At 42.3% G+C, this 17,604-nt stretch overlaps 1 protein-coding gene and 1 non-coding gene across 2 annotated transcripts in view; both read right to left on the bottom strand.

Annotated features, from left to right (window-relative positions):
* Window positions 1-17,604, bottom strand: part of FBXO36 (F-box protein 36) — a 94,944-nt gene that overhangs the window by 35,655 nt on the left and 41,685 nt on the right. The window contains 1 exon segment of the mRNA XM_030803903.1: window positions 3,382-3,490. Coding sequence (XP_030659763.1) covers window positions 3,382-3,490 — 109 coding nt within the window.
* LOC115832540 lies at window positions 6,307-6,413 on the bottom strand. Its single transcript, XR_004028072.1, has one exon. It is a non-coding gene; the product is annotated as a U6 spliceosomal RNA (small nuclear RNA).

Genomic DNA, 17,604 nt, shown 5'->3' with positions numbered 1-17,604 from the left:
TGAACCACTCAATCCACCAGACTTCTTTTTTTTTTAACTCCGCCTCCCGGGTTCAAGTGATTCTCCTGCCTCAGCTTCCCGAGTAGCTGGGATTACAGGCTTGCACAACCACATCCGGCTAATTTTTGTACTTTTAGTAGAGACAGGGTTTCACCATGTTGGCCAAGCTGGTCTCAAACACCTGACCTCAGGTGATCCACCTGCGTCTGCCTCCCAAAGTGCTGGGATTATAGGTATGAGCCACCGCACCCAGCCCAACTTTTAACTATTTAAGAAAGCAAAACAAAACAAAACCTTCCCTCTCTAAACAAAACAAAAAACAACAACAAATTATCACATATATATATATATACATACATAAAACAAAACTATCACATACACACATATATATATACACACACACTATATATATTTATATGGAGTCTTGCCATGTTGCCCAGGCTGGTCTTAAACTCCTGGGCTCAAGAAATCCTCCCACTTCAGCCTCCCAAAGTGCTAGAATGACAAGTGTGAACCACCACACCTGGCCTATTGCATACTATTATTGTTAAATAATGGATTTTTTTTTTTTTTCTGAGACAGAGTCTCACTCTGTTGCCCAGGCTGGAATGCAGTGGCATGATCTCTGCTCACTTCAACCTCCACCTCCCAGGTTCAAGCGATCCTCAGCCTCCTGAGCAGCAGGTACTACAGGCGCCCGCCCCCACACCCGGCTAATTTTTACATTTTTAGTAGAGACGGGGTTTCACCATGTTGCCCAGGCTGGTCTCAAACTCCTGACCTCAGGTGATCCACCCACCTGGGCCTCCCAAAGTGCTGGCATTACAGGCATGAGCCACTGCGCTTGGTCTAAATAATGGAATTTTTTAAAGAGTGTTGATTATCAAAGATCCACTCAGAGTTTGCCTTCTAAATGAGATTAACATGCTTGATTTTTTTGAGTTTCAATGCTTAGTCCTGGCAATGTTGGTATTTAGCTGTAAGATCCTCCTTTCTGAATCTCATGGCAATAATATTTATTTCACAAGGATATTATAACAATAAAATGAGAGCAAAAGTACTGGATATTAATATAAATAACATTGTTAACTATAATAAGAATCTCTAAGGTGTTTTCTAGTTTTAAAATATTACTATTATTATTATTTTTTGAGATGGAGTTTCGCTCTTGTTGCCCAGGCTGGAGTGCAATGGCGTGATCTCGGCTCACTGCAACCTCCACCTCCTGGGTTCAAGCAATTATCCTGCCTCAGCCTGCTGAGTAGCTAGGATTACAGGCACCCACCACCACCACGCCCAGCTAATTTTTTGTGTTTTTAGTAGAGATGGGGTTTCACCGTCTTGGCCAGGCTGGTCTTGAACTCCTGACCTCAGGTGATCTGCTCACCTTGGCCTTCCAAAGTGCTGGGATTATAGGCGTGAGCCACCGTGCCCAGCTATCATTATTATTTTTGAGATATTCTTGCTCTGTTGCCCAGGCTGGAGTGCAGTGGCACGATCAGGGCTCACTGGAGCCTCAACCACCTGGGCTCAAGCAATCCTCCCACCTCGGCCTCCTGATTAGCTGGGACTACAGGCACGTGTCACCACACCTAGCTAATTAAAAAGTTTTGTTTGTTTTTTGTTTTGTTTTGTTTTTGTGGAGACCAGGTCTCACTCTGTTGCCAAGGCTGGTCTTGAACTCCTGGGCCCAACTAATCCTTCCACATTGGCCTCCCAAAGTGCAAGGATTACAGGTATGAACCACTGCACCTGGCAAATTTTTATTTTTAAGGAGTAATTATTAAAGAGTTTAGTCGAAGACAGTCCCTTGAGAGACACATTCTAAAGTAGATTAAGATTAAAAGACATAACAATTGGGATTTGCTTCACAATAATCCAGTGAGAACAGTGGGTTTCATCTATAGGTTTGGGTCACATTTTGAGTATTGCTGAAGCTGGGTCATGAGTATATGGGAGTTAGTTAAAAACCATTCTGGCCAGGCGCGGTGGCTCACGCCTGCAATCCCAGCACTTTGGGAGGCTGAGGCGGGTGGATCACCTGAGGTCAGGAGTTCCAGACCAGCCTGGCCAACATGGTGAAACCCCATCTCTACTAAAAATACAAAATTAGCCTGGCATGGTGGTGTACACCTGTAATCCCAGCTACTCGGGAGGCTGAGGCACAAGAATTACTTGAACCTGGGAGGTGGAGGTTGCAGTGAGCCGAAATCATGCCACTGTATTCCAGCATGGGCAACAAGAGTGAAACTCCATCTCAAAAAAAAAAAAAAAAAAAAAGAAAAAAAAAACCATTCTGTCTGCTTTTTATGTTTGAATTATTCATATTGAGAAGTGTTAAAATAATTAATTGGGAAGCAATTGGGCTTAGATGTCTCCAGTGTCCTGAGTTCTTATGTAAGCAAACTGAAACCCAACTCAGAACAGATGGTTGGGCCAGGTGCAGTGGCTCACGCCTGTAATCCAGCACTTTGGGAGGCTGAGGCAGGAGGATCACTTGAGGCCAGGAGTTCAAGAACAGCCTGAGCAACATAGACCCTGGCTCTACAAAATGTTTTTTTAATTAAAAAAAATGTTTTTTAAATATAGATGGTTGTAGCATAGGAAAAGGAAATTTCTGCTTACCCAGTCAGAAACCGCCAACTAACCTCTAACTAGAGACTTTACCAGTCAGAAACTGCCAACTAACCTCTAACCAGGGAATTTCCACTCTAACCAATCAAATATTTTGTCTTCCTTCAGAAAACACCATATAAAAGTTTTCCCCTCAAGCCCTTCCCAGTAAAGCCCAAACCACTTGGCTGTTTGCCACTGCCCAATTCAGAAATATCATAGCATAAAACTATATTTACTTGATTTTAACTTCATTAATGGAGTCCACATGTTAACCTAGGATCTTTTTTTTTTTTTTTTAAGACAGAGTTTTGTTCTTGTTGCCCAGGCTGGAGTGCAATGGTCTGATCTCAGCTCACCGCAACCTCTGCCTCCTGGGTTCAAGTGATTTTCCTGCCTCAGCCTCCTGAGTAGCTAGGATAACAGCCGTGTGCCAATATGCCCAGCTAATTTTTGTATTTTTAGTAGAGACAGGGTTTCACCATTTTGGCCAGGCTGGTCTCGAACTCCTGACCTTGTGATCCACCTGCCTCAGCCTCCCAAAGTGTTGGGATTACAGGCGTGAGCCACCGCACCCAGCCAAACGCTAATGTTTTCCAAGAGAAAAAAATAACAGTTTTCAGGTTTTTAAGAATCTAACATTGTATATGTAAGTACATAATTGCATATCAATATTTCAAGTGATAATATATTTGAAACTTCTTTAACAAAATCTACCGCTAATTAATGAGAACTTAATGGTGGTATATAATATGTTCCCTTCCTTACCTTGAAGACGTAAATTCTCTAGGAAGTCTTCATGGTTTTCTTTTGCTTCTCCAGGTTTTGTTGATCAATACTCACTCCTTAGAGAGATCTTCCACCATCTAAAGATTACCTATAATTAAATACAAAGTGATATGAATTAAAATTGATTTCAATACTAACAGTTACATTAAGTTTGGGGTTTTGAAAATTCGCATAAGGCTATGTGTCCAACATTAGCTATAACTTTGCAGTCTAGCATCACATCAAATTAGAATTAAGGTCTGGGCATCAAAGAACATTTTCCTTAGAGATTAAAATCACAAAACCATAGTGCTGAAAGGAACCTTTAAAATCGATCAGGTCGGCCGGGTGCAGTGGCTCACACTTGTAATCCCAGCACTTTGGGAGGCTGAGGTGGGTGGATCACTTGAGCTACTAGGGAGGCTGAGGCAGGAGAATTGCTTCAACCCTAGAGACGGAGGTTGCAGTGAGCCGAGATTGCGCCACTGCACTCCAGCCTGGGTAACAAGAGTGAAACTCCATCCCCCGCCCGTCACCCAACCAAAAAAAAAAATAAAATAAAATAGATCAGGTCAAAGGCTGGGCATAGTGGCTCACGTCTGTAATCCCAACACTTTGGGAGGTTGAGGTGGGAGGACTGCTTGAGCCCGGGAGTTCTAGATCAGTCTGGGCAACATGGTGAGACCCCATCTCCACAAGAAAATTTTTTTAATGAGCTGGGCATTGTGGTGTGCTCTGTAGTCCCTACTACTTGTGAGGCTGAGGTGGGAGGATCCCTTAAGCCTAGGAGGTTGAGGCTGCAGTGAGCTGAGATCGCACCACTGTACTCCAGTCTGGGTGACAGAGTGAGACCCTGTCTCAAAAAAAAAAAAAAAAAAAAAAATCCATCAGGTCAATTGATGTTAAAATCACCCAGAGCCAAATGGTTATCTGTTTCCGGAAGATGTCTGAGAATAAACACTCCATAATTTGGGGAGCTAATTCCAAAGAAATTGCTCAGCTCTCCTCCTTCCTTCCCCGTCTACAGGGACAGAAAAGATGAGTGGATAATTTTCCCACAGAGAGCAACCGTTACATGGACAGACATAGGGAAAGCATCATTATGCTTAGTTTGATGCATGAAAAAGTGTCATTACACAGGACACTTCTTGGTAATGGATCTGCTGATAGCACATTTGTCTTCTCTGAGAATTTTGGTTTATCTGAAGCAAACTTCATTTCCATGGTTATAGACTGCACTTAAAGGCTGTGTTGATTTCATGGCAGTGTCAACTAATGGGCCTGATGAGAAGCCCCTTGAAACATATCTTATATTATGTTTTTAAACCTGTAATGGAGCTGGGTAGGTAATTAAGATGACAAAACTTCCTCCGATTTGAGAAACAGACCAAATTATGCCTGCATTTCGATGAAGGCTAGGAGGAGAAAGATGGGAAATACAGTCACATTGGGGGCTACAGCTTCAACATTAGAATTTGGCAGGGACACAATTCAATTAACAACAGAGGGGTATCAAGCACTGCAGTAGAATTGGCATGCATTTTACAGCAACACAGGCCTGGACAATCTCTCTGCACTGCAAGTTTCCTTTCCATTAAACATTATTTAATATTAATAGGCAAGGCCTCTATGTTATAATTACAGTCGGTGATCCTTCCAGCCAGATCAAGCAACAAAATCCTTGGTTGAGTGGGGGATTCCTGAACAAATGGAGATCGAGCCCAGGGCACCGCTCCAGAAATGTTACACTGCTGGGCTTGCCTCTTAACTTGTTCATGAAAAGGCAGAGAGATGCCTGTACAATCTGTTGGCCTCATATCTTGCATACCATTCATTTCATCAAGGAAAAATTATTTTGACATTCCTTATACTAACTAATGAACCCTCTGGTACTGATTTAGAAGGCAACATTTGCAGTGCTTGTCACAATGGCCACTGGAGGGACGCTCTCCATGGCACACATTCAAGTTAAGTCGCACACACAGATAAGCTTCCCACTGGCCCCTCCAAGGTATTTAAAGTAAATTACTGAGAATGTAACACTTGCTTAAGGAAACACGGCTAGCTAGGACCAGAATCCAAGTTTCCTCTCTGCTAACTCATAAACACAGAGTTTCTTTGGAGGCCTGACGCTTTTTTTTTATGTATAACCTTCACACTACAACCCATCAGACCACTCTACAGAACAGTACACAGAAAACTAATGTTCACAATCACAACTTAACTGCAAGATTCAATTATGTTCCATGTATTGTGCTTATTAAAACAGAATTAATAGCTATTTTCTTCTTTTTTTTTTTTGAAACGGGGTCTTGTTCTGTCACCCAGGCTGGAGTGCAGTGGTACGACCCCAGCTCACTGCAGCCTCGACTTCCTGGACTCAAGTGATTCTCTCATCTCAGCCTCCTGAGTAGCTGGGACCACAGGCGCGTGTCACCACCCCAAGGCTAATTTTTGTATTTTTTTTGGTAGTGATGGGGTTTCACCATGTTGCCCAGGCTGGTCTCAAACTCCTGGGCTCAAGTGATCTGCCCACCTCAGCCTCCCAATGTGCTGGCATTATAGTCATGAGCCACTGTGCCCAGCCTAATAGACACATTTAAAATTTTAAAGACTTTTTTTTTTGAGATGGAGTCTTGCTCTGTCCCTAGGCTGGAGTGCAGTGGCGTGATCTCGGCTCACTGCACCCTCCGCCTCCTGGGTTCAAGCAATTCTCCTGTCTCAGCCTCCTGAGTAGCTGGGATTACAGGTGCCCGCACTGCACCTGGCTAATTTTTGTATTTTTAGTAGAGACGGGGTTTCACCATGTTGGCAAGGTTGGTCTTGAATTCCTAACCTCCTGATCTGCCCACTTTGGCCTCCCAAAGTGGTGATATTACAGGCATGAGCCACCACTCCTGGCCTAAAATTTTAAAGACATTTTTTAAAAATATGGAACACTCCACGAATTTCCATGTCATCCTTGCGCAGGGGCCATTCTAATCTTCCCCGTATAGTTCTAGTTTTAGAATGTGTGCTGCCAAAGCGAACACAATAATAAGATATTTTCTAACACTTATTTTTTCTCAAATTGGTAATTTTTTTAAGTGATAAAACCCTATATTGGTGAGGACAGGGAAAAATGGAAGCCCTTTAAAAAAATCGTTGAGAGGAGTGTCAACTGGTTTGGCAATAGCTATTATAAGCCTTTCAGGTATCCATGCCCTTTGACCCAGACATCCAACTTGGAAGAGTTTTTCCTAAGGAATTTATTGACAAGGTACGCAGTATTTTTTATTTTTATTTTTTTGAGACAGAGTCTTGCTCTGTCCCAGGCTGGAGTGCAGTGGTGGGATCTTGGCTCACTGCAAACTCCGCCTCCCGGGTTCAAGCTATTCTCCTACCTCAACCTCTCGAGTAGCTGGGATTACAGGCGCACACTACCATGCCTGGCTAATTTTTGTATTTTTAGTAGAGATGGGGTTTCACCATGTTGGCCAGGCTGGTCTCGAACTGCTGACCTCGTGATCCTCCCGCCTCAGCCTCCCAAAGTGCTAGAATTACAGGCGTGAGCCACCACGCCTGGCCACAATATTTTTTAATAAAGATGGTTGTCATAGCTGAATTATGATAATAAAAACTCAGAATCCAGCCGGGCGTGGTGGCTCACACCTGTAACCACTTTGGGAGGCTGAGGCAGTGGGATGATACTCATCCCACTGAATTTTGGTGGGATGACATGAGAGAATATCCAAAGTGCCCTGCATGATGCCAGACACAGAGTATGTTCCATAAGGGCAGGTCTTCCCTCCTCCTCTCTCCCTTTGTTCACTTGCTGGTCACTTACTGGTCAGTCCTTCATATTTACAGTGATAAATTCAGCCCCAAAAGCCAGGAGGTCAGAACCATATTTTTTCATCAACTGTCTAATAGTATTCAATCATAGCTATACTTCATTGAGATCTATTTTCCTAATCATAATCTTCAAAGATAATTATTTCAGCTTTCAGTCGGACCTGGTATTTGATTTTCCTAATTACTAGTAATTGTTAAAAATTGGGTACTTGGTAGGCCGGGCACAGTGGCTCATGCCTGTAATCCCAGCACTTTGAGAGGCCGAGGCGGGCAGATCACCTGAGGTCAGGAGTTCAATTGAGACAGGCCTGTCCAACATGGTGAAACCCAGTCTCTACTAAAAATACAAAAATTAGCTGGGCGCCGTGGCAGGAGCCTGTAATCCCAGCTACTTGGGAGGCTGAGGCAGGAGAATCACTTGAACCCAGGAGGCAGAGGTTGCAGTGAGCCAAGATCGCGTCATTGCGATCATTGAGATGAGCGAGACTTCATCTCAAAAAAAAAAAAGAATTGGATACTTGGGCCAGGTGCAGTGGCTCATGTCTGCAATCCCAGCACTTTGGGAGGCCAAGGCAGGAGGAGCACTTGGGCCCAGGAGTTCAAAACAAGCCTAGTCAACACAGTGAGGCCCTGTCTCTACAAAAAATTAAAAAAAAAAAATTAGCTGGGCATGGTGGTGCGTGCCTGTGCTGAGGTGGGAAGATCACTTGAACCCAGGAGGTTGAGGCTGTGGTGAGCCATGATTGTACCACTGCACTCTAGCATGGGTTAAAAAATGAGACCTTATCTCAAGAAAAAAAAGTTAAATTAATAATCTTCAAACACAGTGGATGTGATTGGGAATCTGTGGCAGATGCTGTTTGCCACACAGCATTCATTTGCCCACCTGCCCTTCCTTTTCTCCAGTATCCTCTTTTGCATATAGCTTGTGCTCAGAGTATAGGCCTCATCAGTAGCTCTAGGAGGCAAGCCCTGATTGGTCTAAGTCATTTCTGGGTAGATTTTTTTCCCCCTGCCAGCAATTGGTATGGGCATAGGCATGTGATAACGTTTTAGCCAATGAGATACCAGAGGTCTGCTGGGACTCTGAGAAAGATTTTATCACTTGTTTTTTTTGTTTGTTTGTTGTTGTTTTTTTTTTTTTTGAGATGGAGTCTTGCTCTGTCACTCAGGCTGGAGTTCCGTGGCACGATCTCTGCTCACTGCAACCTCCACCTCCCGGGTTCAAGCAATTCTCTTGCCTCAGCCTCCTGAGTAGCTGGGATCACAGGCGCTCACCACCATGCCTGGCTAATTTTTTATATTTTTAGTAGAGATGGGGTTTTACCATGTTGGCCAGGCCGGTCTCAAACTCCCGACCTCAGGTGATCTGCCCGCCTCAGCCTACCAAAGTGCTGAGATTAGAGGCGTGAGCCACCTCACCCGGCCATGATTTTATCACTTGTAAGAAGAGACACAATAAAACACAGCTCCTTTTGGGGCACTGATAATTTTTGTGTGTTGATGCAGTTGCTGGAATTGCTGCAGCCATTTTGGACTATGAGGGGAGCCAGGAAATTAAGACAATGGTTTTTCATCACTTATTTCAGAGTTACTGAAAGATCTCTTTAATTCTTCATTAGGCATGTATTTTAGAACATTATTGTTAGTAATTATACTAATTCATTCATTTTACAAGTTATAGTAACATTATATTAATTTTAATATGACAAATCTATATTACCCGTGAATATATCTAAAAAAGGAAAATATAAGTGGAATAAACAGACGAAAGTTCTCCTAAAAGTTATCTGTCTTCAGGATCTGAGTGTTCTGAATCATGTCCTAAATGAGTGTCTGCAGTGTTTCACACGGAATATTGTCCTCTGTGATGTCAAGAGCATTGGTGATAACAGTAATGAGGTGCTGGGCTCTTAAGCTGGCGCTGCAATTACATAGAGATTGCTTCCTTTTGATTTTGACTCTGAGAATGCTGTAAACATATAGGGCTCACACTATGCCCTCCCATAACTATTTACAGCCTAGGTTAAAAGTGCACTCTTCTCTAGCTTCTGGATTTTCTTCCACACTGCTACTTTGATGCTCAGGTTTCTGAGTTGTTTCCAGTTTCTGCCTATTACAAATATATATATATTTTTTCTTTAAATAGAGATAGCATCTCACTATGTTGCCCAGGCTGGTCTCGAGCTCCTGGGCTCAAACAATCCTCCCACCTCAGCCTTCCAAAGTGTTGATATTACAGGTGTGAGCCACCGCGCCCGGCCCCAAATAAAGTTTTTATAAACATTTGTGTGTAGGTTATCATATGAATATAAGTCTGCATTTCTCTGGGATAAATGCCCAGGAGTGCAATTGCTGGGCCATATGGTAGCTGAATATTTAGTTTTTTTGCCACTGTCAAAATGTTGGCACTTAAAATGGTAATGGGCATTTTACATTCCTATCAGCAGTATATGAATGATCCAGCTTCTCTGGGTCCTCACCAGCATTTGGTAGTGTCACTATTTTATTTTAGCCATTGTGATAGGTGAGTAGTGCTGTCTCACTGTGATTTTAATTGTTCAACATCTTTTCATGGATTTATCTGCCATTTATATATCCTCTTCAGTGAAATACCTCTTAATATCTTTTGTCCATTTTCTAACAAGATTGTTTGTTTATATATTGTAAATACTAATCCTCTGTCAGATATGTGGTTTACAAATATTTTCTCCTATTCTGTTCCATCTCTTAGCAGGGTCTTCACAGAGCAAAAGTTTTTAATTTTGACAAAGCCCAATTTATCAATTTTATTTTATTTTTTATTTTTCTGAGACAGAGTCTCTGTCACCCAGGCTGGAGTGTGGTGGCTGATCTTGGCTCACTGCAACCTCCGCCTCCTGGGTTCAAGTGATTCTCCTGTCTCAGCCTACTGAGTAGCTGGGACTACAGGCATGTGCCACCACGCCCAGCTAATTTTTTATATTTTTAGTAGAGATGGGGTTTCACCGTATTAGCCAGGATGTTCTCAATCTCCTGGCCTCCTGATCCACCCGCCTCAGCCTCCCAAAGTGCTGGGATTACAGGTGTGAGCCACCGTGACTGGCCTGAAATTTTTTTTATTTTTATTTTTTAATTTGTGAGTGTGGTGGCCTCCAGCTATAGTCCCAGCTACTAGGGAGGCTGAGGTGGGAGGATTGCTTGAGCCTGGGAAGTCAGGGTTACAGTGAGCTGTTGATTGTGCCACTGCACTCCAGCCTGGGCAACAGAGTGTGACCCTCTCTCAAAAAAATAAAAAAAAAAAGCCTTGTTTGATCTTGGTAGAATTCTAATTATGCGTCTTTAGATTTTGGTAATGCTTGAGAAAATTAAATATATTCAGTTCGTGATTATAGACCGAAATGCTTAACAGAATTTACTCAAGTTTATAAGGGGTATATACATTTAAGATAATTTGGGCCTGGTGTGGTGGCTCATACCTTTAAGAGGCCGAGGTGGCTGGATCCCACTTGAGGTCTGGGGTTCGAGATCAGCCTGGCCAACATGGTGAAACCCTGTCTCTACTAAAAATACAAAAATTAGCCAGATGTGGTGGTGCATGCCTGTAATCCCAGCTACTCGGGAGGCTGAGGCATAAGAATCACTTGAACCTGGGAGTCAGAGGTTGCAGTCAGTGGAGATTGCACCACTGCACTCCAAGCTGGGCAACAGAGTGAGACTCCATCTCAAAAAACAATAATAATAATAATTTGGCCGGGCATGGTGGCTCATGCTTGTAATCCCAGCACTTTGGGAGGCTGTGGTGGGTACACTGCTTGAGATCAGGAGTTTGAGACCAGCCTGGGCAACATGGCGAAATACCATCTCCACAAAAAATACAAAAATTAGCCAGGCATGGTAGCACATGCCTGTAGTCCCAGCTTGTAGTGGGGCTGAGGCAAGGGGATTGCTTGAACCCCGAAGGTCAAGGCAGCAGTGAGTGGTATTCCTGCAACAGCACTCTAGCCTGGGTGACAAAGCAAGACCCTGTCTCAACAAAACAAAACAAAACAAAAATTTAAGAGAATTAAATTTGCTAGATGTATAAGTTTTGTGTCTTTAATTAATGTGTTTAAGACAGTTTAAATTTGTGAACAGTGCATAAATGTTTGAGATTTTAATTTGTCAAATGTATAATTAAACATTAATCAAAGTACAATGAAAATAAGAGTTTTAAGTTTTAACACAAAATTATTTGATTTATAATTGAATTTACTAGGTTTGTAAGTTGTGTGTTGAAAGTTTAAGGGATGGCTCACGCCTGTAATCCCAGTACTTTGGGAGGCCGAGGCGGGCGGATCATGAGGTCAGGAGATCGAGACCATCCTGGCCAACACAGTGAAACCCCGTCTCTACTAAAAATACAAAAAATTAGCTGGGCGTGGTGGTGGGCGCCTGTAGTCCCAGGTACTCGGGAGGCTGAGGCAGGAGAATGGCTTGAACCCGGGAGGTGGAGCTTGCAGTGAGCCGAGATCGCGCCACTGCACTCAAGCCTGGGCGACAGAGCGAGACTCCGTCTCAAAAAAAAAAAAAAAAGAAAGTTTAAGGGAAAATACGTTTTTAATTCATAACTTTAATTGAATAATATAATATTTAATACTAATTAAATATAAATAATTATAAAATAGAACTCAAATCAGATTAAAAATATTGATTTCGGAATAAATGATTTAGGAACTACTGGGTGGCCATTTGAAAAAAGAAGTTGAATCTCTGAATAGACCACTAACAGGCTCTGAAATTGAGGCAATAATTAATACCTTACCAACAAAAAAAGTCCAGGAACAGATGGATTCATAGCAGAATTCTACCAGAGGTACAAGGAGGAGCTGGTATCATTCCTTCTGAAACTATTCCAATCAATAGAAAAAGAGGGAATCCTCCCTAACTCATTTTATGAAGCCAGCATCATCCTGATACCAAAGCCTGGCACAGACACAACAAAAAAAGAGAATTTTAGACCAATATCCCTGATGAACATTGATGCAAAAATCCTCAATAAAATACTGGCAAACCGAATCCAGCAGCACATCAAAAAGCTTATCCACCATGATCAAGTAGGCTTCATCCCTGGGATGCAAGGCTGGTTTAACATATGCAAATCAATAAACATAATCCAGCATATAAACAGAACCAAAGACAAAAACCACATGATTATCTCAATAGATGCAGAAAAGGCCTTTGACAAAATTCAACAGCCCTTCGTGCTAAAAACTCTCAATAAATTAGGTATTGATGGGATGTATCTCAAAATAATAAGAGCTATTTATGACAAACCCACAGCCAATATCATACTGAATGGGCAAAAACTGGAAGCATTACCTTTGAAAACTGGCACAGGACAGGGATGCCCTCTCTCACCACTCCTATTCAACATGGTGTTGGAAGTTCTGGCCAGAGCAATCAGGCAGGAGAAAGAAATAAAGGGTATTCAATTAGGAAAAGAGGAAGTCAAATTGTCCCTGTTTGCAGATGACATGATTGTATACCTAGAAAACCCCACTGTCTCAGCCCCAAATCTACTTAAGCTGATAAGCAACTTCAGCAAAGTCTCAGGATACAAAATCAATGTGCAAAAATCACAAGCATTCTTATACACCAATAACAGACAAACAGAGAGCCAAATCATCAGTGAACTCCCATTCACAATTGCTTCAAAGAGAATAAAATACCTAGGAATCCAACTTACAAGGGATGTGAAGGACCTCTTCAAGGAGAACTACAAACCACTGCTCAACAAAATGAAAGAGGATACAAACAAATGGAAGAACATTCCATGTTCATGGATAGGAAGACTCAATATCGTGAAAATGGCCATACTGCCCAAGGTAATTTATAGATTCAATGCCATCCCCATCAAGCTACCACTGACTTTCTTCACAGAATTGGAAAAAACTAAAGTTCATATGGAACCAGAAAAGAGCCCACATTGCCAAGTCAATCCTAAGCCAAAAGAACAAAGCTGGAGGCATCATGCTACCTGACTTCAAACTATACTACAAGGCTACAGTAACCAAAACAGCATGGTACTGGTACCAAAACAGAGATATAGACCAATGGAACAGAACAAAGCCCTCAGAAATAATACCACACATTTACAACCATCTGGTCTTTGACAAACCTGACAGAAACAAGAAATGGGGAAAGGATTCCCTATTTAATAAATGGTGCTGGGAAAACTGGCTAGCCATATGTAGAAAGCTGAAACTGGATCCCTTTCTTACACCTTATACAAAAATTAATTCAAGATGGATTAGACTTAAATGTTAGACCTAAAACCATAAAAACCCTAGAAGAAAACGTAGGCAATACCATTCAGGACATAGGCGTGGGCAAGCACTTCATGTCTAAAACACCAAAAGCAATGGCAACAAAAGCCAGAATTGACAAATGGGATCTAATTAAACTAAAGAGCTTCTGCACAGCAAAAGAAACCACCATCAGAGTGAACAGGCAACCTACAGAATGGGAGAAAATTTTTGCAATCTACTCATCTGACAAAGGGCTAATATCCAGAATCTACAAGGAACTCAAACAAATTTACAAGAAAAAAACAAACAACCCCATCAACAAGTGGGCGAAGGATATGAACAGACACTTCTCAAAAGAAGGCATTTATGCAGCCAACAGACACATGAAAAAAAGCTCATCATCACTGGCCATCAGAGAAATGCAAATCAAAACCACAATGAGATACCATCTCACACTAGTTAGAATGGCCATCATTAAAAAGTCAGGAAACAACAGGTGCTGGAGAGGATGTGGAGAAATAGGAACACTTTCACACTGTTGGTGGGACTGTAAACTAGTTCAACCATTGTGGAAGTCAATGCGGCAATTCCTCAGGGATCTAGAACTAGAAATACCATTTGACCCAGCCATCCCATCACTGGGTATATACCCAAAGGATTATAAGTCATGCTGCTATGAAGACACATGCACACGTATGTTTATTGTGACACTATTCACAATAGCAAAGACTTGGAACCAACCCAAATATCCAACAATGATAGACTGGATGAAGAAAATGTGGCACATATACACCATGGAATACTATGCAGCCATAAAAAATGATGAGTTCATGTCCTTTGTAGGGACATGGATGAAGCTGGAAACCATCATTCTCAGCAAACTATCACAAGGACAAAAAACCAAACACTGCATGCTCTCACTCATAGGTGGGAATTGAACAATGAGAACACTTGGACACAAGAAGGGGAACATCACACACTGGGGCCTGTTGTGGGGTGGCGGGAGCGGGGAGGGATAGCATTAGGAGATATACCTAATGTTAAATGACGAGTTAATGGGTGCAGCACACCAACATGGCACATGTATACATATGTAACAAACCTGCACGTTGTGCACATGTACCCTAGAACTATAATAAAAGAATATAAATATAAAAAAAAAAGAAAAAAGAAAAAAAAAGAAAATTCATTCATGCCTCACGCCAGGAAAAACTGTAAGTAGATCAAAGATCAGCATACAGGCGAGGTGCAGTGGCTCAGCCTGTAACCCCAACACTTTGGGAGGCTGAGGTGGGAACTTGGGCCCAGGTGTCTGAGACCAGCCTGGGCAACATAGTGAGACCCGCATCTCTACAAAAAAAAAAAAAAAAGGAAGAAAGAAGGGGTCTGCGTATTAAAAAATCAGACCATATAAGTCCTAGAAGGAAAAAAATGGTGAATTCCTTCAACATGTTTCAAACTATGTCTCAAAATCCGGAAACAATCAAATAAAGACTGATAAATTCTACTAAATAAACATAAAAACTTATTGCATGGAAAAATCTCCAAAGACCTTTTTAGAAATGTTTAAAGCAGCTTAGTTCATCATAGCTCCAAACTGGAAATAACGAAAACAATCAAGTGGTAAATGGGTAAGTACATCCATATGACAAAATGTCAGTCAACAATAAAAAGAAATATTGATACATGCGCCGGGCGCGGTCACTCACGCCTGTAATTCCAGCACTTTGGGAGGCCGAGGCAGAAAGATCACTAGGTCAGGAGTTCGAGACCAGCCTGGCCAACACAGTGAAACCCTGTCTCTACTAAAAATACAAAAAATAATCGGGTGTGGTGGCAGGCACTTCTAGTCCCCGCTACTCAGGAGGCTGAGGCGGGATAATCGCTTGAACTCGGGAGGTGGAGGCTGTGGTAAGCCGAGATCACACCACTGCACTTCAGCCACTTTGAGACAGAGCGAGACTCCGTCTCAAAAAAAAAAAAAAAGAAATACTGATACATGCAATAACAGTTGAATCTCAAAGCATTAAGATAAGTGAAAGAAGCCAGACAGAAAATGCTATGTTCCATAACATTCCATTTACGGCAGGCTAACAAAGAAAAAAACAGAAATCAGATCAATGATACCAACGATTAGGGATGGAAGAGGAAACTGACCACAAAGAGGTATGAGGACAATTTCAGGTTGATGGAAATAGTCTATATCTCGATAATGATGGTGGTTATACATTTTTTTAAATTCATGCAAACTGAAAAGAGTGATTTTTACTGTATTAAAAGCATATCTCAAATGTGATTTGAAAACAAAAACCATCAAAACAAAGTAAAAAATAAAATAATGATAAACTGTAAAAAACATTTGTAATTAATATTACAGACAAACAGGCAATCTCCCTAAAGAGTTTGTATAAAGAGGGAAAATATCAACAAATAGTTCACAGGGAAAAAAAAAAATTCACAAGCCTCATAGACATATAAAAAGATGCTCAATTTCACTCATAATAGTAAAGCATATTAAAATCCTACTGAAATATTATTTCTCATCCATCCAGACTAGCAAAATCCAAAAGAATAAAAACACACTTCATTTGCAAGGATTTGGGGAAACAGGAACTCACCACTGTGGTACAAAATGTATGGAGGGAAATTTGGCATAATCTAATAAAATTACGGATGCTTTCATCCTGTGACTCAGCAATTCCATTCATAGGATTACATACTACAGACAATAGTGCCACACATAAGAAACACAAAGGGCCAGGCGTGGTGGCTCACGCCTGTAATCCCAGCACTTTGGGAGGCCGAGGCGGGTGGATCACGAGGTCAGGAGATCGAGACCATCCTGGCTAACACAGTGAAACCCCGTCTCTACTAAAAATACAAAAAATTAGCCAGGCATGGTGGCGGGCGCCTGTAGTCCCAGCTACTCCAGAGGCTGAGGCAGGAGAATGGCGTGAACCCGGGAGGCGGAGCTTGAAGTGAGCCGAGATTGTACCACTGCACTCCAGCCTGGGCGACAGAGCGAGACTCCGCCTCGAAAAAAAGAAAAAAGAAATGAAAAGGATACACGTATAAGTTTCTTCATTGAGGTATTACTGGCAAAAGCTAAAAAAAAAAAAAAAAACCTGGGGGGCCGGGCACGGTCCACTTTGGGAGGCCGAGGTGAGCGGATCACGAGGTCAGGAAATCTAAACCATCCTGGCCAATATGGTGAAACCCCACCTCTACTAAAAATACAAAAATTAGCTGGGTTTGGTGGCAGGCGCCTGTAATCCCAGTTATCTGGGAGGCTGAGGCAGGAGAATCTCTTGAACCTGGGAGGCGGAGGTTGCAGCAAGCCGAGATCACGCCACAGCACTCCAGCCTGGATGACAGTGAGACGGAGTCTCAAAAAAAAAAAAAAAAAAAAGCAACCTGGGTCCAGCAATAGGGACTGGATGAATGAACTTTGACATAACCTCACAAAGGAGTACTCTGTTAGTTATGTGCTACCCTGAAAAAGAATGATGAAGCCGGGCGTGGTGGCTCATGCCTGTAAACCCAGCACTTTGGGAGGCCAAGGTGGGTGGATCACCTGAGGTCAGGAGTTCGAGACCAGCCTGGCTAACATGGTGAAATCCTGTCTCTACTAAAAATACAAAATTAGCCAGATGTGGTGGTGCATGCCTGTAATCCCAGCTACTCGGAAGTCTGAGGCAGGAGAATTGCTTGAACCCGGGGGGCGGAGGTTGCAGTGAGCCAAGATCGCACCACTGCACTCCAGCCTGGACAACAGAGTAAAACTCCGTCTCATAAATAAATAAATAAATGCCTAGGCTGCTGAGTGCAGTGGCTCATGCTTGTAATCCCAGCACTTTGGGAGGCTGAGGGAGGAAGACTAGTTGGGGCCAGGAGCTTGAGACTGGCATGGATAACACAGTGCAACTCTATCTCTACAATAAAATAAAATAAAATAAAAATTAACTAGGTGTGGTGGTGCATGCCTGTAGTGCCAGCTATTTGGGAGGCAGAAGTAGGAGGATTGCGTTAGTCCAAGAATTTGAGGCTGCAGTGAGCTATGAATACACCACTGCACTCCAGCCTTAATGACAGAGCAAGATCCTGGTCTCAAAAGAAAAAA

The sequence above is a fragment of the Nomascus leucogenys genome, chromosome 22a, assembly GCF_006542625.1.
Source record: "Nomascus leucogenys isolate Asia chromosome 22a, Asia_NLE_v1, whole genome shotgun sequence".
In the NCBI taxonomy this organism is placed as follows: domain Eukaryota; kingdom Metazoa; phylum Chordata; class Mammalia; order Primates; family Hylobatidae; genus Nomascus; species Nomascus leucogenys.
Note: the sequence above shows the minus strand (reverse complement) of the source record. Positions and strands in the feature narration are given on the sequence as shown.